Genomic DNA, 22,628 nt, shown 5'->3' with positions numbered 1-22,628 from the left:
TTAAGCAGATAATGTCAATGGGTAAACATATTTAGGATTTGGTACACAAGCAACATCTACAAAAAGGTGAGTCTTTGATATATATATATATATATATATATATATATATATATATATATATATATATATATATATATATATAGTGTATGTTATATATTATACAGTGTATATTATATTATATTATATCAGTAGTATTATTAATAAAGAAAGATTGTCACATGTTTTACTAACCTCAATGTTGATTTTTCAATTATTTAACCATCATGAGCATTACATATCTTTCAGATCTGCTAACATCCTGTAACAGGATGCTGTTTCCTGGTGAGACTCAGAAGGGGGTTTTAGAAACCATCTGATTTACAAGAATACAGTCACGTGGTTTAGAGGAAAAGTAACTGAACTGCACAAAATGTGGTGTTGGGTGCATGGTGTTTTTTGGTGGGTTGCACAGACAGCAGCAGTTTGGTCCAGCTAACCTTGTGCTCCTGTTCACACATTCCCGTCTTCGCAGTTTAAACTGCAGTTTGGCCAGAGTTGCCAGTTTACTGCCAAATTCGACTTGTTTGAAAATATATAGTCATGGGTAAAAATTCAAAGGTTACAGACTGTGGTTTAATGCTTTATCATGTAAACAAAAAAAACTGTTCTGGTTTAAACAGTGGAGTCAACCTTGTACAAAAAAGTGTCTGAATTCTGTCAAAAAAGATACATGAATGACACACATAAATGAACTTTTCCCACAAAGGCATTAGTGGGCACAGCACAATGCAGAATCCTCCACTGGAAAGCGCTTAAGCAAAGACCCTTATGCAAAAGCCTCCATGAAGGCCACAAATTTTCAGAAGCTAAAAGATGAGGGCCTCCATTTGGAGTAACGCCTTTAGTCTAATTCAGCAAAGAACTCTGATTTTACTCAACTCTAATACAAACCTCTCTTATCAGCTCTGGAACATTTTTTTCCATGCCAACCCTCAACAGACAGAAGACCACTGTCTCCTTCCTCTCTCTCCACCAGAGCATTTGATGTAATCATCAGTTCTTGAAAGTATAACCAGCTCTGCAAATTGGATAAGGCACAGCCTACAAAGTATATTAAAAGTTGTGAAAAGCATTTTTTTTCTCCGTAGATGATCGCCATCTCCCTGCTACTATATTAAAAAGCTCTCTGACTTTTCTAAAATGTTCTTACCTGAATAAAATGAACAACAGTACACCTGATGACAAAGAATTTGAGAACAGTGGTTCATCCAACCCCAAGTGCGCCTCATTTTCCCTTTCCACATATGCCTAGTACATTGTAATGGGTAAAAAGGAGGAGGAGCTAGTTTTACAAAGAATTTAGAGAGAACAAGTTAAGAATATAAAATACAAGGAATTTTAGTGCTTTACAGTAATAAAATAATGAATGACACAAAGATTATCAACATTTCATTATAATGTGCATTATTTAGTTGAAAAGAGATTTATATAATATTTGTATATTTTAGATTGAACAGAAACAGCATCACTGGTGTTAGGGGAGTTTGTAGCCAATGGGCTACAAATACAATGGGCTAATACAGTCTAAATCAAATAGCAGACTGTATTAAAGAGATTAAAAATTGGATGACACAAAACTTTCTCTTACTTAATTCTAAAAAGACTGAGGTCCTTCTATTAGGTCCTAATATTGATAAAAACATAAACGTTAATTCTGTAGACATAGACGGTCACTTAATTGTACCTGCTAAAACTGTGAGAAACCTTGGGGTTATCTTTGACCCAATTGCATTCTTCCATTCATGAAATATAGCTAAAATCCGCAGTATACTCTCTCTGGAAGATGCTGAGAAGCTGGTGCATGCATTCATAATCTCGAGGCTGGACTACTGCAACGCGTTGTTGGCTGGAAGTCCACATAAATTACTTCATAAACTCCAGCTAGTTCAAAATGCAGCCATGAGAGTGCTTACTAGAGCTAGAAAGTTTGATCATATTACACCTATTCTTTCATCCCTACACTGGCTACCTGTTAAATTTCATATAGATTATAAAATACTTCTCCTGACGTATAAATCCATTAATGGTCTGGCCCCCAACTTCCTATTAATATACAGGACTCACTCTCAGTCTTTAAAGGACCAATACGTAATTCATTTTCAGTAGTAAATGATAAAATGATTAGGATGTATCATCAGAGACTAAGCCTCTTCTACTACTCTAAACTTTGTGTAGGTTGTGTAGATTCAGCCTGCTGAATTTGGCAACCCGCGGTAGCTTCATGTCTGGGGAGGGGTGGGCGGGGCAGACAACTCTCTGTGAAGTTTTTAAATTGATCTTCTGTAGCCATTTCACACACTTGCTCACTTTTCCTACAGAATGTATCTTTAAATCTAGACTCAAAACATTTATATTTGCTTAAAGCTACATTCTGTAGGAACTGAGAGCGAGTGTGTGAAATAGTTACAGCAGTTCAATTTTAAAACACCACAGAGAGTAGTCTGACCCGCCCACCCCTCCCCAGCCACGAAACTACCTTGGGTTGCCAAATTCAGCATGCTGAATCTACACAATCTACACAAAGTTAAGAGTAGTAGGAGAGGCAGAGAACTTTGATTACGAGCGAGAGGAGAAATACAGCAATCCTAAACTCCTCTATCACCCATATTTAGCATTATATTGACTGTATTTTACACGAGGGAGCGCCGCGGTTGGCTCTGCCCCGCGTGAGAGACAGCTCTAGTCCCTACTAAGCACATCTAGTGGTTATGATAAATTACCTGACTAAATTAGCTAGCCAGTTAGCTTAACTTTACCTGTTCAGGAGAAAAGTAGCCGCTCTGGGTCGGTCTTGTAGTATTTTTGAGCTCTAAGTCTCCAACTTTCAACTCACTCCCAATATTCACTCTTGTTATATTCCTTATTTGGTCACTGAGATTTTTGAGACATGCTGAGGCTTTTTAAGCTGATGATACATCCTGATAATTTTATCATTTACTACTGAAAATTAGTTACATATTGGTCCTTTAAGATTTTGAATAATGTCTAATCACAATTTCTGCAATTGTTCTGTAATTGTTGCCCTTCTAACTATTCCTCTACAGCTCATAAATCGGTAGAATACCCTGAAATTCTGTTGCCAGGTTACAACCTGTTCAGACAGAATAGATCTTCAAAGGGTGGGACAGTAGCTATTTTTACCAGAAGAAAATCTTCAGTGCTCAGTTTCGTTAGCAAAATCAATTCCGAAACAGTTTGATTTATTGGTTCTCAATATCAAGTTATCAAAAAGCTTCTCATTGAGAGTGGCAGGTTGTTACCATCCTCCAACAGCCCCAGCCTTTTTTAAAAATCAGAATTCGTTCTCCTAGGTGACCTCAATTGGGACATGCTTAGACCTCTTGACAGAGTTGGGATGCAACTTGATGCTTTAAACTTTCATCAATTAATTTCCCTTCCTACCAGGCATGACCCTAAAAACATCGAAAAGGCCACATTGATTGACATTATTCTCACAAACTCACCTCATAACTACCAGTCTGGTGTGTTTTGTGCTGACATTAGTGACTACTGTTTTACTGCTTGTGTTCGGTCAAATTGTACCTCAACAAATCTACACAGTTCAGTTATAAACAATACCTTAAACACTTTGACTTTGATTTATCCATTTTTAATTGGTCTAGAGTTGGTTTGATTCCCTCAGTGAATGATGCCTGGAGTATCTTTTATAATACAGTATGTTTAATGCTGTTGTCAACAAACATGCCCCTTTTAAGCAACCAGTCCCTGGTTTCATCATTAATTATTCTTGCTTTTACACCAGAAAAATGCTGCTTGGCGCATGGCACGTATATCCACGTCTCCTGCTGACTAACTAGCCTTAAAAAGGCTCAGAAACAAGGCCACACATGCAGTTCGCAAAGCAAAAATTGACTTTTTTCAAGAACAGTTTTCTCTTAGTGACAATGATCCAAAAAGATTCTGGAAAACAGTTAGAGACCTTGAAAATAAACCCCCTGTCCAGCTCCCCCACTCAATCAGCGTAATCAGTTATCCCTCAAGTCATCCTTAACTTTACACTCTAAGGACTCCACGAGATCTCTGAGCCCTATTCAGAGCTTTTCTTGCAGGTTATATCAGTGGGTGAAGTGCTGGATGAGTTGCTTAAACTGGACGGTAATAAACGAGCTGGATCAGATGAGTTGGCCCCGTTCTTTGTCAGGATAGGAGCTCCTATAATTGCAAAACCAATTGCAGATCTTTTTAATTTGTCTTCACACACTGCTAACTTTCCTCAAGCGTGGAAAACAGCTTTAGTATGCCCTCTCTTTAAAGGAGGAGATCAGACGGACCCTAATTGTTATCAGCCAATCTCTATTTTACCGTGTTTATCAAAAGTGTTGGAAACATTTGTTAACAAGCAAGTGACCAACTACCTAGAGACCTACAATATCCTGTCTGAGTTTCAGTCTGGATTTAGATCAGGTTCGGCTGTATCACCGCTACACTCAAAATTCTCAATGACCTTATATCTGCCCTAGACTGCAAACAGTATTGCGCAGCAATTTTTATTGATTTGTCAAAAGCTGTTGATAGCGATAATCATTCGATTCTTCTGAAAAGATTGGACAGCATCGGTTTCACACATAGTTCTTTAGCATGGTTTTCAAGCTATATTATAGATAGATTTCACCATGTTAAATCTAATAAACTGCTATCTGATTCTCTGCTGGTGTCCAAGGGCGTTCCTCAGGGCTCAATTCTTGGCCCTACATTATTTTCTATATATCTGAATGATATTGCTTCTTTCACCAAAAACTCTTCGTTGCACCTCTATGCCGATGATATGCCGATGATCTCTATGCAACAGGTCCATCTTCAGAGTCAGTAACCAATACAATTCAAAAGAGTTTTCATAGTGTTCAACAGTTCTTCTCTACCTTACAGTTACAGATAAACAAAAACCTAACTAAAACCAAGCTCAGGCGCTTCTGCCGCTGTTTCTGGTTCAAAAGTGGCTTGACCTGGGTAATGTGGCACCTGTAGCCCATTTCCTGCACAATGGGGCTCTGGATGTTTCTACTCCAGACTCAGTCCACTGCTTCCGCAGGTCCCCCAAGGTCTGGAAATGGCCCTTCTCCACAATCTTCCTCAGGGTCCGGTCACCTCTTCTCGTTGTGCAGCGTTTTCTGCCACACTTTTTCCTTCCCACAGACTTCCCACTGAGGTGCCTTGATACAGCACTCTGGCAACAGCCTATTCGTTCAGAAATGTATTTCTGTATCTTACCCTCTTGCTTGAGGGTGTCAATGATGGTCTTCTGGACAGCAGTTTTTTTTTGAGAAGGACCTGTATATGCTCATTTACAAAACCCTTTTTGGGGTGTCCCCTCCTTACCTCTGCAAACTGCTACAATTGTTATCCTCTGCTTATAACACCTGCAATGACCAAGTCATCACACTGAAAATCCCAAAAAGAAACACAGTGTTAGGAATATCTTTGTTTCAGTCTATGGCAGCTAGAGACTGGATTACAACTCATTACAAAAAACATTAAAAATGACTGCTTTTACACCCAAGTCCGCTTTTGAAAATGCTATTACAGGTCTTCTAACTAAATGTTGTAACTGCAGTTATTCAGACCTTATAAATGTTTTTTTTCTCCTTTCCCCCTACTCTCTCTTTCTCTCTCCATGTTGTGTTGTTTGTGTTTTGTATGTTTTGCAAGAGGCTGTGTCTCTTGCCAGGCTGCCATTGTAAAAAAGAAATTGTTCTTAATGATTTGCCTGGTAAAATAAAGGTTTAAAAAAAAAAAAGAAGCCCACTGCTTTGTCCCAGTTTATCCCTCTATTTACTCAGGACATGAGGTTTTACTGTGATCTTACTTTGAACTACAAATGAAGAGAAGTCACGTTAGCTCAGTGTTTCTCAACCCTGTTACTGCATATTCTACTGCCACTGTTCTGCATATTCTAGAGCTTTCTCTGTTTAAAGGCCGATAGGGAGCTAAAGGATTTTAACAGGTAAACTCAGTAAAGGACTGTTTATTAGCTGATCAGTTGGATCCGCTGGAAAACACAATTTTAGGGCAGAGATCAGGGTTAAGAAACTGATTTAAACTACCAACATAAAGTACTGTACTAAATTCTGGCTATCCACAATAGAGGTGATTGCTCTAAGACTGCAAGGGAAGCTCAGCTTCCCCTAAAATGTAAAAAAATAAGTGATTAAATATATACTGTTTTGTGTACATGTCATTGACTAAATATACGCTACAATGCGCTCAACTTTTATTCACAATCAGCTTCTTATCACTGGTAATGATGCGGCTTTCCTCTTACTAATGTCAAAATCGATTTTCTGTCAAAATAAAAGTCCACCCTAAAAATATATTCTGTAAAGAGCCTGTAAATAGGAGTGTTTGCGATACAGCTGCGACTCTAACCTGCAAACGCATTAAGAAATGAAGATAATAAAAGTAAAGATAATAAATTGTTCTAAAACAAGTGTCGCAGGGTTTTAAAGTTTTGTGCTAGCACTTTATCAATATACTCTGACTTAGGATACATAACTCTTTATTAAAAGTAACGTTATAAAGAAAAATATATTTCAGCGACTAACAGCATGTTTTATACTAGGCAAATAGAGAAATCAGTGCATTTTAAATGTTTGAATATAATGTGTACTAAAACAAGTGTTGCAACAGTGTTGCAACTGTTGCTCAGACAGGCTGGAGCTGATCACGTCATTGGAACTGGACAACAACCTGTTAACTGGACTCTGCTGACGTAGTTATATTGATAAATTTTAATATACTTTAATATAAACTTTAATGTAAACTTTAATATATTTTAAATTCTAAGCTCTGACTCATTGGTCATCTTTTCATGTTCTGGGATTTCTCACATCCGAGTTTTATGTAAGTCATGCTGTGGTAAATTACCCTATAATAATAAGTACAAATTATATAGGCAAAATTATAATACATAGATACATATATCAGTGTTAAAGTTTCAAATAAAATTAAATGTACCAGTTTGATACAAAAACCTTTCCTCTCACAGGCTAAATGTCCAAATAATGTAATAAGAAATAAGGAGATAAGAAAATTTTGTGCACAATAAAGTGTGGATCAGTTTCTCTTACAGCTCTACTGTAATTAAAAGCTCATCTGCCAGTGTATCATTCGCTCTGACTGTAGTTTAGACTGTGTGAACTACCAGGATAAAACATTACTGTTCTCTTAGACATGGGCAGAAAATGCACACTATGAGAAATATAAAATATAGTTCCATTTTTCACAAGCAATAGTAAGCAATATTATTATGATAAATCAATACTAAACAGTTCACATACCTCTGATGTAAACTATCCCTGTGCAGGTATACAAAAATATACTTTTTATATATAACTCATAATTGAGAAAGCTTTAAAACAAAGTAAGATTTATATACAACACAATATTGTCAGCATTGTCATTAAAACCATTAATAATTTAAAATAATTATTCCATATTGTATGTATTTTTCTGATCCATGCATCTGATTATTTTTTTATTTATGCAAATAATTCTTAAAGCTCAAATCCAATGCAGTTGAGAGTTGTGTAAACCATAAATAGAATAAGATGATTTGCAAATCCTTTTCAACCAATATTCAATTGAATACATTACAAAGACAAGATATTTAATGATCAAAAGTAAAACCTTTTTTGTTTTTTGCAAATATTCACTAAATTTGTGATGCCTGCAACACATTCCAAAGAGGTTGGGACAGAGGCATGTTTACCAATGTATATACAAATGTAAAGAGCAGGTTTGTCCAAACACATATGTTGCTGTAGTGAATGAGCAAGGCTAAAGTCAAGCCTCGTTTGTGGAACTAAATTTAAACAAAATAAACCAGGCTTGTACCAAAAAGCCCAGCTTAATGATTTAGCTCAGTTGGTGGAATACCCCTCTGGTACAATGCAATTATTGATACAATTTTAACTTAATTTTATGTGTGTGTGTTTCTATGCAAATTATGTCTCCTCTTAAATAAACAGACCACATTTTCGATTTTTGCAAAAATATATATATATATATATATACAGTATATATATGTTTAATAATTACAGATGCAAAATCTATAAGAATTGTAACTGTGTGTACAGAGGCATAAGATATACAGATGTAAGTGTAATAATAACATTTTATGTAATAAAATCTTACTTTGACCTGTGTTCAAATGGAGAAAAATATAAAACACAGTATAATTAACATGAACTAGGATTATTGTCTTAACCCTGTGGGTTCACTTGCATAATGCTAGAATCAGATATAACTAAAATCTGTAAATAATCAATACAATTTAAACCATTTCATTCTTCTTATTTTATAGCAATTTATAAAAGTCCATTTGATGGCATAGATGGACTTCTTTAGATACTGTGTACATGCAGACCTGTAGTAAATACCTTATTCTAATTCAACTTAACGCTTTACTATAAACTGTAATAGAATGTATTTTTTTTTTCATTCTTTAATAAAGATTTTTTGTAACTTGGTACAAACAGCTTGTACTTGTTCAATGAATTGAGTTTTTTCTGCCTTCAGTCTAACATTCCTACACTTTTCCTCATAAAAACGCTTGTATTCATTCAGCTCTCGATCCTTCTTTTTAATCAGCAGTTCCAGCTCCTCAACCTTCCTGTCTTTCTCCTGATCAGATTCCTTCAGCTTTCCTATTTCCTGCTGTAAGGCATTCTTTTCTTCACTGAATTTTAATATTAACTCCTGTAGTTTGTGTTCATATTCAGTCTTTAATTCATCTTCCTTCTCCTTCAGCTTCTGTTCCAGATCACCAAACATGGGGTTGGTGTAGTGTTCACCCCCGTTTGCCGTCATCATGTTTTCCACCTTGTCCAGGAATTCGAGAACTTGGGAGTGATCATGCCTTTTTGTGTTGTCAAATACATGATACCTTTTTCCACACTGTTCTATAAGGTCTTGGAGGTGTCCTTCAGCTTGACTCAGATGTTCTTCAATAGGTATCTTGAGTTCATCTCCATGTGTGAAGAGGATGATGGTGTATTTGTCTGCTTCCTCCCCAAAAACAGCTCTGATCTTCTGCACAGCTAAAACCTCTTCTTCAGTGAAGGGTCCGAGCTGAATGGTCAGTATGATGGCGTGGGGTCCTGGAGAAGTCATGTTAATGCACTTACTGATCTCCTTTTGTAAATCTCTTTCTGAAAGTGTGGTATCAAAGAGACCCGGAGTGTCCACCAGAACCACTTTAGTGTCTCCCACCCATTCTGTCTCCTTCCAGCACTCTTTAGTGATAGAGGATCCACTAAGAGCAGCTCGGAATCCCTTTCTACCCAGGATGGTGTTTCCTGAAGAACTTTTACCAGCACCAGTCTTCCCAACCAGGACCATTCTCCTGGTTACAGACACTGCAGAAACAGGGGGTGGATTTTTTAGTGATGCTGCTTATGATTCACCATTAATTTGCAAATATATATATATTTTTTCAGTATTAAATACAGTTTATTTCACTGGTCAACAATCTTTTCTACACAATTGTGACGTCTGCATATATTTCATTTTGATTTGATTCATTTTGCTTTGCATTTCACGAAAAGCTTACAACTGTCTGAACACAATATTGTACTGAAATCTATCATGTGTATTTATATATATATATATATATATATATATGTGACAAGTGCAAATGACGAGTTTCTTTGATTTTCCTAAATTGAAAACCAATATATATAACCAAGCAATATAATCAAGAGGAAGATGGATGATCACAAGCCATCAGACCAAACTGAACTGCTTGAATTTTTGCACCAGCAGATGCATAAAGTTATCCAAAAGCAGTGTGTAAGTCTGGTGGAGAACATGCATGACAACTGTGATTAAAAACCAGGGTTATTCCACCAAATATTGATTTCTGAATTCCTACAACTTAAAAAAAAGAATATGATCTTATTTTCTTTGCATTATTTAAGGTCTGAAAGCTCTGAATCTTTTTTTCAGCCATTTCCCATTTTCTTGAAATAAATGCACTAAATGACAATATTTTTATCAGGGTGCAAATTATACAATGATAACTGGGGGGGTCAAGTATTTATTCAGGGTGTAATTGTAAACCAGTACAGTGCAGGCGTGTGCTTCACTAAAATAAAGTCTTACAAATGTCTCGCTTCCTTATTGTATTGTCTACAGCACATAAAAGATAAATCCATTACATCAGCTAATGTAGCACATACCTCACAATAACCTTTATAGTCATAAATAATATATTATACAGCAAAATCCACAGTTAATCCTGCAAAAACACACACAATGCTACTGACTGCTATCTTTCATCAGCTTTCTTGCCTTTAAATTTTAATTCATATTCTACAGGATCACTTCCACAGCAATCTTTTGTTATTTAATTCAAAATAAATAGAAAATAATAATGTCACAGAGAGTGGACAGTGAGTGAGCAGTGAGTGGACAGAGAGTGGACAGTGAGTGGACAGTGAGTGGACAGAGAGTGGAGAGTGAGTGGACAGAGAGTGAACAGTGAGTTGACAGACAGTGAACAGTAAGTGGACAGTGAGTGGACAGAGAGTGGACAGAAAGTGAACAGAAAGTGGACAGAGAGTGGACAGTAAGTGGACAGAGAGTGGACAATAAGTGGACAGAGTGAACAGAGAGTGGACAGTAAGTGAACAGAGAGTGAACAGAGAGTGGACAGAGTGTGGACACAGAGTGGATGGTAATTAAACAGTGAGTGGACAGAGCATGGCTGGTAAGTGGACAGAGAGTGAACAGAGAGTGAACACAGTAAATGGACAAAGAGTGAACAGTGAGTGGACAGAGAGTGGACAGTGAGTGGACAGAGAGTGAACAGTAGGTGGACAGTGAGTGGACAGAGAGTGAACAATGAGAGAATGGAGAGTGAACAGTGAGAGGAGAGAGTGAACAGTGAGAGGACAGAGAGTGAACAGTGAGAGGACAGAGAGTGAACAGTAAGTGGACAGTGAGTGGACAGTAAGTGGACAGAGAGTGAACAGAGAGTGAACAGTGAGTGGACAGAGAGTGAACAGAGAGTGAACAGTGAGTGGTCAGAGAGTGAACAGTAAGTGGACAGTGAGTGAACAGAGAGTGAACAGAGAGTGAACAGTGAGTGGTCAGAGAGTGAACAGTAAGTGGACAGTGAGTGAACAGAGAGTGAACAGTGAGTGAACAGAGAGTGAACAGAGAGTCAACAGTGTGTGGTCAGAGAATGAACAGTAAGTGGACAGTGAGTGGACAGTAAGTGGACAGAGAGTGGACAGTGAGTGGACAGAGAGTGAACAGAGAGTGAACCGGAAGTGGACAGTGAGTGGTCAGAGAGTGAACAGTAAGTGGACAGTGAGTGGATAGTAAGTGGACAGTGAGTGGTCAGAAAGTGAACAGTAAGTGGACAGTGAGTGGATAGTAAGTGGACAGTGAGTGGACAGAGAGTGAACAGTGAGTGGACAGAGAGTGAACAGTGAGTGGTCAGAGAGTGAACAGTGAGTGGACAGTAAGTGGACAGTGAGTGGACAGAGAGTGACATATTGTGACACAATATTAAATGTCATCAGGAGATGTAGAAATGCATTTATATAGCTTGGCTATATTTTCAAAATAGCCTCATAAAAAGATAGAAAATAAGTCTTACCTTAATACACGTAATATACCAGTTTACTGTAAAACTACTCATCTGAGTAACTAATTCCTCCCTAGGTCAACTTACTGCAGCATATAAAGCTTTTAGTTTCTTGTTCACATTTCCCTTCCGCCTTAAAACACATTTCCATTCCACCTTAATAGTTTTCCTGCATTAAAATACAGTTCCCTTTTTAGACTGTAGTAGATGATTAAGTGTTTTAGGAGTTTTACACATTTTTGCTTAGGATGTGCAAAAATCACAAACAGTTCATGTAAAACAGAACGTGGACTCCCATTTGAATGTTTTGTTCCTCCTTAAAAGCGTCCATTCACAGCCTGAAGCCTGTGCGTCGCCACAGCAGCATTTAAGGCATAATACACAGGGGTTGGACAATAAAACTGAAACACCTGTCATTTTAGTGTGGGAGGTTTCATGGCTAAATTGGAGCAGCCTGGTGGCCAATCTTCATTAATTACACATTGCACCAGTAAGAGCAGAGTGTGAAAGTTCAATTAGCAGGGTAAGAGCACAGTTTTGCTCTAAATATTGCAATGCACACAACATTATGGGTGACACACCAGAATTCAAAAGAGAACAAATTGTTGGTGCACGTCTTGCTGACGCGCCTGTGACCAAGACAGCAAGTCTTTGTGATGTATCAAGAGCCACGGTATCCAGGGTAATGTCAGCATACCACCAAGAAGGACGAACCACATCCAACAGGATTAACTGTGGACGCAAGAGGAAGCTGTCTGAAAGGGATGTTCGGGTGCTAACCCGGATTGTATCCAAAAAACATAAAACCATGGCTGCTCAAATCATGGCAGAAATCAATGTGCACCTCAACTCTCCTGTTTCCACCAAACTGTCCATCGGGACAATAAATTATTGTGGTCTAAAACCAGGTGTTACAGTTTTATTGTCCAACCCCTGTATGTATGTGTATATATATATATATATATATATATATATATATATATATATATATATATATATATATATATATAAATATACATACATACATACATACATACAGACATATACATATGTATATAATGATATATGTATGTATGGCATGATTTGCAAAATAAATTATTTCCTTAGTGTTAGGGCGATTCCAGTCAGGACTGTGTCTTCCTGTTGTCACTGCATTCAGGAAAAAGTGACATTAATAAAAACAGAAACAAGGTAATTAGGTCTATGCAACTGTCAGGAATACCCAGGCAGGGAGACGAGGAGACGGATGCAAGTGCAGGTAGGGCGAAATAAATAAATAATTTATTAAATAAATAACAAAGATAAACAAAGAAACAAGTAAACATGTAACAAAGATAATAAACCAAAAATAAACGAGGGAGAGTAGAGAACATAAACTAAACAAAACAAGAAGTACTAATGATAAACAAACGGAATATATACAAGGAGCTAAATTAGAAAATAATCACAAAGCAGGGTATATACAGGGAGCTAGGGAACACGGAGCTAAACAAGAAACTAGAAAAAAACAAACAAGAAATAAACAGAGAAAAACAGAGCAAGGAACTAGGGAACGCGGAGAATAAACGAAAGTAACAAGGAGCGACAAAACAACAGAGGAAGGTGCAAAGACCGACGGAGACAAAGTGGCAGAGGGGATCTATTTAAAGAAACAGGAAACATACTAGAATTGGAAACACCTGGGGAAGGGGCAGAGCTACAAATGAGACATGTGGTGGAAAACTACTGACAGGAGACACAGAGGAGTACAGGTCCCCTAAACGCCCTAAACGCAGCTTCGCCGGCAAAGTCTGTAGAGGCAGAAAGCGCGGGACCGCCGGTAAAGTCTGGCGCGGAGAGAGTTCCAGAGCGCGGCTGAGTGGCCGCGGAGAGAGTCCTAGAGCGAGACTGGATTGCAGCGGCGGAATCCAGCTCTGCAGCCGCCATGAAAGCCAGCTCCTCAGCCTGAGGGGCTGTCGCTGCAGCTGTGGGGCTCAAGGCTGTGGGTGCCGCAAAAACCCGGACTGGATCTTTACTTTGTCCGGCTGAGTCAAGCTTGGAGAAAGTCTCTGGCCGCGGCTGGCTCGCTGGGTAGGAGGTCCTCTAGCGCGGCTCGGCTGCTACCGCGGAAATCACGGGGCGCGGTTCGGCAGCTACCGCGGGGAACACGGGGCGCGGTTCGACTGCCACCGCGGAGAACACGGAGCGCGGCGTCTCGGCCGCGGGCTTCACGGAGCGTGGTGTCTTGGCCGCGGGCTTCACGGAGCGCGGCGTCTCGGCCGCGAGAGTCACGGGACTTGGGATGGCCTTAGGAGCTGTGCGGCCGAGAGCTGGGTAGAGTACAGCCCCTGGGGGAAACGGCAATGGAGTGCGGGCTGGTGCGTGGTAGAGCTCCTCCTCCTCCTCGGAGCTACTGGGTGCACATCCCAGGTAGTCCCTCTGGTCGCGCTTGACCCGCCTCTGGTCCTCGTAGGCACCGCGTAGTCCAGGGTGAGGACCGAGGCTCACCGCGCCAACCCTTATCGCCCCCCCAAGAAAATCCTCCCTGGAAAAGGGCTCCTCATCCGGCTGGCGGAACCCCTTAAAACGCCTACCCCGAGGCCTGCGGCGTCCTTGAGGCCTCGAGGTGTCCTGTGCTGGGGTCCCGCAAGGAGCACGGCGAATCGCCATCCTGGAGCCAGTCCACGCAGAACCTGCTGTGTCCATGTTTGGTCTTTCTGTCAGGAATACCCAGGCAGGGAGACGAGGAGACGGACGCAAGTGCAGGTAGGGCGAAATAAATAAATAATTTATTAAATAAATAACAAAGATAAACAAAGAAACAAGTAAACACGTAACAAAGATAATAAACCAAAAATAAACGAGGGAGAGTAGAGAACATAAACTAAACAAAACAAGAAGTACTAATGATAAACAAACGGAATATATACAAGGAGCTAAACTAGAAAATAAACACAAAGCAGGGTATATACAGGGAGCTAGGGAACACGGAGCTAAACAAGAAACTAGAAAAAAACAAACAAGAAATAAACAGAGAAAAACACAGAGCAAGGAACTAGGGAACACGGAGAATAAACGAAAGTAACAAGGAGCGACAAAACAACAGAGGAAGGTGCAAAGACCGACGGAGACAAAGTGGCAGAGGGGATCTATTTAAAGAAATAGGAAACACACTAGAATTGGAAACACCTGGGGAAGGGGCGGAGCTACAAATGAGACATGTGGTGGAAAACTACTGACAGGAGACACAGAGGAGTACAGGTCACGTGGGGAAAACACACAGAGAGACATGAGACAGGGCTAAGACGTGACAGCAACAAATTGCTATGTTTTATCTTGACAGTCCTAACAGACTTCCCACGCTTACTACTTAAAATAAATATTCTTTCATTCATTATTGATACAATGGAGCTCAAAAAACACAAATAACTAATTATTTACTGCATGGCCATACATTCTCACAAGTTCCAAATGGAGATTAAAGTGCTGTACAAGATCAGTGACTACGTGCTGTATTCTATTTAAATCACCTATTGGAGAAATCTGATTCTAATGTCGACATGGATTGGATTCACAATATATAAACAGGACTAAAGCATAGTACCTGGAAAGCTAGATAGTATCTAGAACCTATGTTATATACAAGAAAACGTATAACTCTTTAAGTAAACAAAAGAACAGAACTACTGAACCTCAATAAGAAAAACGTAACAGAGAAGAATCGACTTAACTAAACCGAAAGTAAAATATTATTACATATCCAGGCTGTTATTTTGCTGCTGTGGCTATATTTGTTAGAATTGTAAATATACATTGAACTTACTCTGCGATTCTTCAGCAGTTTCGGCCATTCTGAGAGGACTTGCTCTCTAAACAGAAAAGTTCTGCTGTTCCTCGAGCGAGAGAAGGAAAGTCTTCCAACCTTACACTGAAATCTGTGGTGGGCGCTGTTTCTCAGTTTCTGACGCAGATGTAATTAACTCAGGCAGACTTCAGCTTCTGTTCGTGCTGACTTTAACCAGACTACCGACAAGAAACACTTCAGGTCTTTTAATGTAGATGTGTGCAGACGTGAGGGTTTTATAATTTTCCATAACAGTAAAGGAAGCACAGACAATTTTCACAGAAATAATACATTTTATGTCCACAATGCAAAATGCCTGGCACAATAAAACATTTTCTACCTAATATACACCCACTCCTGCATTTTAGCCCGGCAACACATACAAAAATATTGGTATGGAGGAAATTTAGAGATAGTAATGAGGTAAAAGAATAATGATTGATTTCAAACAGTTGATGTCAACAGCTCTCATTTGTAACAAATGCGTAAAAAAGAAAGGTTCCTATAAAACGATTGCACTGATCACACAGCATGATGAAACACCACCAAATTTTACTGTGGGTAGCAAGTGTTTGTCTTGGAATGCTGTGTTATTTTTCCGCCATGCAGTAAGCCAGGCTTATTAAGACAAGCCTGGCTCATTTTGCTCAAATGAGTTGAGTTGACGCTTAGCTTAGCTGCAACGCTTCTATTGGATAAGCTGTGTGACTTCATAACCTTGCGGGTGGGAAACAAAATCCAGGAACAAGGTTCCGCCACGGTTTTATCCAATAAATTGCAGTGGATGCAGCATATCATATAATATTTGTATATATTTAATTGAGCATTGCACTGTATTGGAAATGTGTCTGCACATTGCAATTTATTGGTTCAATCTTAACAAATTCAGGCCAGTGTCAGGTCTGATGCTGATAGCGCTTCTGTCTCTCCCACACTCAGTGCTCCCTGCGATCTACAGTCTCCGAACTACACTACCCAGAACGCACCACACGCTGACATCACACATTCACCTGATCTCAGTACACCCCCCGGAAGTCCGGAATACTAATATTTCACAGTATAAATAGCCCTTTCACACGCATACCTGTGCTGAGTATTCATTGGTTTTCCACTTTACAACGCGTTTCTATTCTTGCCTGTGTTTTCCTTTTGTGTATGACCCCTGGATTGTTTATTCTTGACTCTGATTTTTGCCTACGCTCTGATATTGGATCTTTGTGTATTACCTGGACTGTTTATACTATTGCTTATTTTTGCCTGCTCTTCACTATTGCCTTGCCGTGTATGACCTCAGGACTGTCCCTCGTTAGTCGGTACGTGTTATCTCTCTGGCTGCTGTTCGCCCCTGTTGAACCTTTTCTGTATTTTGACTACCCGTGGTTTCTGTGCTGTAAAATAAATCACAGTGTTCTGCATCTGCATGTGTCTGAGTACTGTCTAGCCTTGACAGAAATACTCAGCCGTATGGATCAGATAGCGGATGCCGAGCTCATTAAATCTGGTCTAGCCAACCAGGGCAAGCTACTTGGTCAGCACCAACAGACCCTCGCTGGTGTGACCCAAGCTGTAGATGAGCTTGCTCGACAGCAGGCCAGCCAGCAGCAGCTGTCCGAGATTTTAGAGCACCTTAGGGGATTAACTGTTCAAAATCCCAGCCCAGCAGTACCTCCTCCCGTACCCCAAACTATCCCGGTTGGTTCTGGTTTTTCAGTCTGCAAACCAGAGGTTTTTGATGGGGATCCTGAAAAATGCAGCGGGTTCCTTCTACAGTGCTCAGTATTTTTTAGTAATACACCACCGACCACGGATAAAGCTAAAATTGGGTTTATCGTGTCGCGGCTGTCCGGTAAGGCACTAGAATGGGCCACCGTGGTTTGGAATAGTGTGTCGGAGTCGAGCAACGATGCCTTTTTGATGAATTTTCGCAGTGTGTTTGATCACACGAAGTACGGATATTCCAGTGGTGAACTTTAGTTAACTATGAAACAGGGGAACAAGTCAGCAGCTGCTTATGCACTGGAATTTCGCACTGTGGCAGCAAGTAATGGCTGGAATAATTCAGCACTGATTAATGTGTACCGGAATGGTCTAAATGCAGACATCCAAAAAGAACTGGCATGCAGAGATGACGATCTAACTCTGGATCAACTCATTTCTTTATCCATCCGGCTGGATCAGCTCCTGTCTCGGCGCCCCAACCAGGCCACCCGCTCTCTTCCTGCTCCAGCCCCGGTGGTTAACATCTCCCCTCCGGCTCCAGAGGCTTCAGCACACTACTACTCTGAACCCATGGAGGTCCAGAAAACCAGACTGTCCATGACTGAACGTCAGCGCAGACTGCGTCTCCACCTTTGTCTTTACTGCGGTGGGCCTGGGCATCTAAAAGCTGACTGTGAACTCCGTCCCCGACCTTTTAAGGCATCTACAACGGGCTAATGTGGTACGTAGATGCCCCCTTTTGTCTAAATCTAAATGTTTTTCATTGAATGTTGCTATTACATGTCCAACCGGTACATTTTCTGTCCCAGCCCTTTTAGACTCCGGGGCAGAGGGAAACTTCATCAGCGCGGACCTGGTTAAAGAGAGAGGCATCCCTACCAGAAGTCTGCTGCGCTCCATCTCGATCCGTGCTGTTGATGGGAACACCGTACGCTCCAAACCCATCACCCAGCAGACTGTGCCTCTCACTGTCCAAACCAGCGCACTCCACATCGAGGAAATGCCTCTCTTCGTCCTCCCACGGACTGAACACCAGCTAATCCTGGGTTTGCCATGGTTAAAGACTCATGATCCTGTTATATCATAGTCCAAAGGGGAAATTATTTCTTGGTCTCCTCATTGCCACGCTACCTGTCTAGTTTTAGATAAATTAGCTGTCCAGTCCACTTCGGTGGAGAACCCTAATGCTATTGATTCCCCTGACGTACCCTCAGAATATTCTGATTTTTTAGGGGTTTTTAGTAAGACCAACGGCACTAAATTACCTCCTCACCGTCCCTGTGATTGTTCGATTGATTTAGTTGAAGGTTCCACACTTCCTAAGGCGCGCATTTATCCCCTTACCTTAGATGAAGAGAAAGCTATGGAGGAATACATTAGCGAGGCACTCGAACAAGGATTTATCCGCCCGTCCAAATCTCCAGTCGGTTCGGGTTTGTTCTTCGTTAAAAAGAAGGATGGTGGACTGAGACCATGTATTGACTATCGGGGTCTCAACGACATCACTCATAAATTCGCTTATCCCCTTCCTCTCATTCCAGTAGCTCTGGAACAGTTGAGAAACGCTTTGTTTTTTACGAAATTAGATCTCCGTAGCGCGTATAATTTGGTTCATATAAGGGAGGGAGATGAATGGAAAACTGCGTTTACCACCACTAACGGTCACTATGAGTATCTCGTTATGAGCTACGGTCTCGCATCTCGGCCCCCGCCGTGTTCCAGTCATTCATGAATGATTTATTCAGAGATATGTTGGGTAAATTCGTCATAATTTTTATAGACGATATATTGATCTATTCCCCTGATCTTGCTACAACACATTCAGCGTTTATCCGAAAACAGTCTCTATGCCAAAGCCGAAAAATGCGAATTTCACCGGCAGAGAATCGCATTTCTCGGCTACATAATTAGCGCGAATGGTGTCCTCATGGATGATAACAAGGTGGAAGCCGTCACGAGTTGGCCCACGCCCCAGACTATTAAAGATCTCCAGCGCTTCCTAGGCTTTGCTAATTTTTATAGGCGCTTTATACGTAATTTCAGTAGCGTTGCTGCCCCACTTACGGCTCTGACTAAGAAAGCCACAAAAACTCTGAAGTGGTCCTCTGAGGCTCAGCACGCCTTTGCTAAACTTAAAGCTGCTTTTGTATCCGCTCCCATTCTTAAGCATCCTGATCCGAATCTCCCTTTCACAGTCGAAGTCGACGCCTCTGAGACCGGAGTTGGTGCGGTCCTCTCTCAGCGCAGTGGGTCACCCCCCAAACTATATCCCATAGCTTTCTTTTCACGTAAGTTATCTGCGGCCGAAAGTAATTACGGTATAGGAGACAGGGAATTGTTGGCTGTAAAACTGGCATTGGAGGAATGGCGTCACTGGCTGGAAGGGGCCGTACACCCGTTTACAGTACTTACAGATCACAAAAACCTCGAATACCTCAAAACCGCTAAACTATTAAATCCCCGTCAAGCTCGCTGGTCTCTATTCTTTTCGAGATTCCAGTTCTCCATTTCGTTTCGTCCAGGTAGCCGCAACACCAAAGCTGACGCGCTCTCCAGGGTTTTCAGCACCACGGACAGCGCAAATGATGTAACCGAAACTGAGCGTATCCTTCCGCCTTCAGTAGAAATAGCTGTTATACGCTGGGAGTTGGATGACCAGATTATGGAAATCAATGCTGGTCATCCACCTCCAGCAGATTGTCCTCAGGATAAGACGTTTGTTCCACCTTGTTTCAGAGATAGATTAATTACGTGGGCCCACTCTGCTCTATCTTCAGGTCATCCTGGTGTGACGCGCACGCTACAGTTAATTTCCTCTAGGTATTAGTGGGAAACCATGAAAGCCGACATACACACTTTCGTTACGTCATGTTCGGTCTGGGCTCAGTGTAAGACTCCCAAGACCCTTCCAGCCGGTAAACTTATGCCTCTACCAGTGCCTGAGCGACCTTGGTCGCATTTAGCTGTGGATTTTGTGACTGATCTACCTGTTTCAGAGGGTTATACCACAATCCTTACAGTGATTGACAGATTCTCTACACTCTAAAAAACAGAGGTACGATATGAGTACTTTTTTGTACTCAAAGGTACATTCTTTATAATTGTACCCTCAATGGTACAATATTGGTCTTTACAGGGTCAGATTTGTTCCCATTGAAGTACAAAGTCATTCCTAACAGCAATAAGTACAGATTTGTACCATTTAACCAGCCAAAAGGTACATTCAGTATTCTGTATCACTGTACTAATAAACAATATATATTTTAACTGCACATGTTTCATTTGAAAGCCAGACAATTTTAGATCATCAAGTTCTTGACACATATTTAGTTGATGATAATGTTTATAATCTTTATAATCTTTACTGGCACAAAAATATAAATCGCTGGGGCTGTACCTTATATTGAGGTACAAAAAAGTACCTTTTAGTGCAAGTCCTTTTTTGTACCTCAATATAAGGTACAGCCCCAGCGACAAGCTTTGTACTCTTTTAGGTACAAATCTGTACTTACTTTTCTTAGTGTGTAGGGGTGTTAAATTTATCCCGTTTCCTTCTCTGCCTACTGCATTCCAAACCGCTCAAGCAATCTATACTCATGTGTTTAGACACTATGGTATTCCCGAGGACATTTTGTCTGATCGAGGGCCTCAGTTCACCTCTAGGGTGTGGAGAGCATTTTTTGAGCATTTAGGAGTGCAGGTTAGTCTGACTTCTGGCTTTCACCCTATGAGTAACGGGCAGTGTGAAAGGGCTAATCAAGAATTAGGCAAATTTTTACGTGTTTACTGTTTTAAATACCCCACTGATTGGTTCCGTTATCTCATCTGGGCTGAAATAGCTCAAAATTCACTCACTAACTCCACTTCGGGTCTCACTCCCTTTCAGTGCGTTCTGGGTTATCAACCTCCTTTGGCACCATGGACAGCGGTGTCTTCCGACGTGCCAGCTGTGGATGACTGGATGAAACGCAGTGAGCAAGTGTGGGAGGACACTCACCGGCAGGTCTCAGAGGTACTCCAAACTTGCGTTTGCATCCTGCCTCCTCTACGTTACACTAATACAGCTAGCTAATCAATGGCTGACAGGGGTGGGGTGGGTTGTAACACATCTTTAAAAAGTTTACAACCATCACAACAACTAAAAACTTTACAACCATCACAACAACTAAGAAAACTTTTTTGATTTGTATAACCTTGCAGAATGCCTGACAGAGGTGTACCTGCAAATGTAAAAAAAAAAAAAAAACATCTGATGAGGTCATAACAAATTAAATTAAATTAAATCCTTCTCAATAGTTTATCGGTTTGGGTTCGCATTGGACAACGTATTACATATTGGTGACCTCTGCAGTAGAATATTCAGGAACAGGGATGAGAAACACTGCTTTAACGTGACTTCTGATCATTTGTACTTAACAGTAACAACAGTAAAGACCACAATCACCCGGTTATATTGTAAGGTATGTTCCTGTACGGTGTTTCAAATTCGTGCTCCATGTGCCCCCTTTTGACTTTTGAGCACCTGCCCCTCCGAAGGTCTCTGCACGGCCCTGCCTGTGTATGTAGGTCAAAGGTCAATGAGCTTACCCAAACAAAATTGTGTTCCAATAATTAGTGCTAAAGGTGTTTGTCAAAAAACGACAAGGTATCCAAATATATATACCTGCTTAATTTTGTTTGAAGAATGAATGCACACTTTCTGTAAATCCTATAAACTTTATTACACTTCACTGTTATTTTATTATATTATATTATATTGTTCTATTGTGCATTATTCAGCACATGAAGCATGGAGTTTTATTTGAAGCATTACTATCAGTACTGATATTAATAATGAAAGGATGTCACCTGGGGGGGGTGGGGGGGGGGGTAGAGTCACGTGGTTTAGAGGAAAAGTTACTAAACTGCAAACAGGGGGTCTCAGAAACCATCTGATTTACAGGAATAATAGAGTCACATGGTTTAGAAGAAAAGACTCTGAGCAGTGGGAAATCACCGACCCTTAGATTGGAATGTTGGGTTCTATTGGGCAATTAAAAGTCACTGTAGACTTTTATTTTGAAATCTCGATTTGCAGTCTCAGATTGATATAAGGCTCTGAAAGCAGCGTGATTTTCATTCTCTGCTCGGAGCTGAGGGGCAGCAGATGAGCAAACCAAGAAGAAAAGATGGACTGTAGTGGTCCTGGACAGAGACCCGTCCTTCCTGGGGTAATGCATTTTATTTACATATTTCATCATGAAAAGTAACATATGATAAACCAATGATGACATTATAAAGTCTTAAGTTAATTATTTATTTTGATATGTGTTTTTTTAGTCTAAGAGCAGACTTTGGTAGAGATAGAGCTACAGTAAAGTTAGTTTCACTTTTGCATTGCCAACTTATTTATTTTTTTGTATTATCCAAAAGTTCTAACTGCAGTAAAGTTAGTTT

At 40.3% G+C, this 22,628-nt stretch overlaps 1 protein-coding gene across 2 annotated transcripts; it reads right to left on the bottom strand.

Moving 5' to 3' along the window:
* Positions 1-8,107: 8,107 nt before the first annotated feature.
* LOC125799330 (GTPase IMAP family member 7-like) lies at positions 8,108-15,539 on the bottom strand. 2 transcript variants are annotated; one of them, XM_049475853.1, is made up of 2 exons: positions 15,453-15,539; positions 8,108-9,413 (listed from the first exon to the last, which is right to left on the bottom strand). In XM_049475853.1, exons 1-2 carry the CDS (start codon positions 15,478-15,480, stop codon positions 8,494-8,496), a joined length of 948 nt encoding a protein of 315 aa, XP_049331810.1. In that variant the 5' UTR covers positions 15,481-15,539; the 3' UTR covers positions 8,108-8,493. The 2 variants fall into 2 exon arrangements, 1 of the variants encoding a protein (XP_049331810.1); XR_007438179.1 differs by lacking the exon at positions 8,108-9,413 and adding an exon at positions 12,695-12,799 and having other exon boundaries at positions 15,453-15,518.
* Between the last annotated feature and the right edge of the window lie 7,089 nt (positions 15,540-22,628).

The sequence above is a fragment of the Astyanax mexicanus genome, chromosome 3 (assembly GCF_023375975.1).
Source record: "Astyanax mexicanus isolate ESR-SI-001 chromosome 3, AstMex3_surface, whole genome shotgun sequence".
In the NCBI taxonomy this organism is placed as follows: domain Eukaryota; kingdom Metazoa; phylum Chordata; class Actinopteri; order Characiformes; family Acestrorhamphidae; genus Astyanax; species Astyanax mexicanus.
The sequence above is the reverse complement of the archived record's forward strand: the minus strand, read 5'-3'. Positions and strand labels throughout refer to the sequence as shown.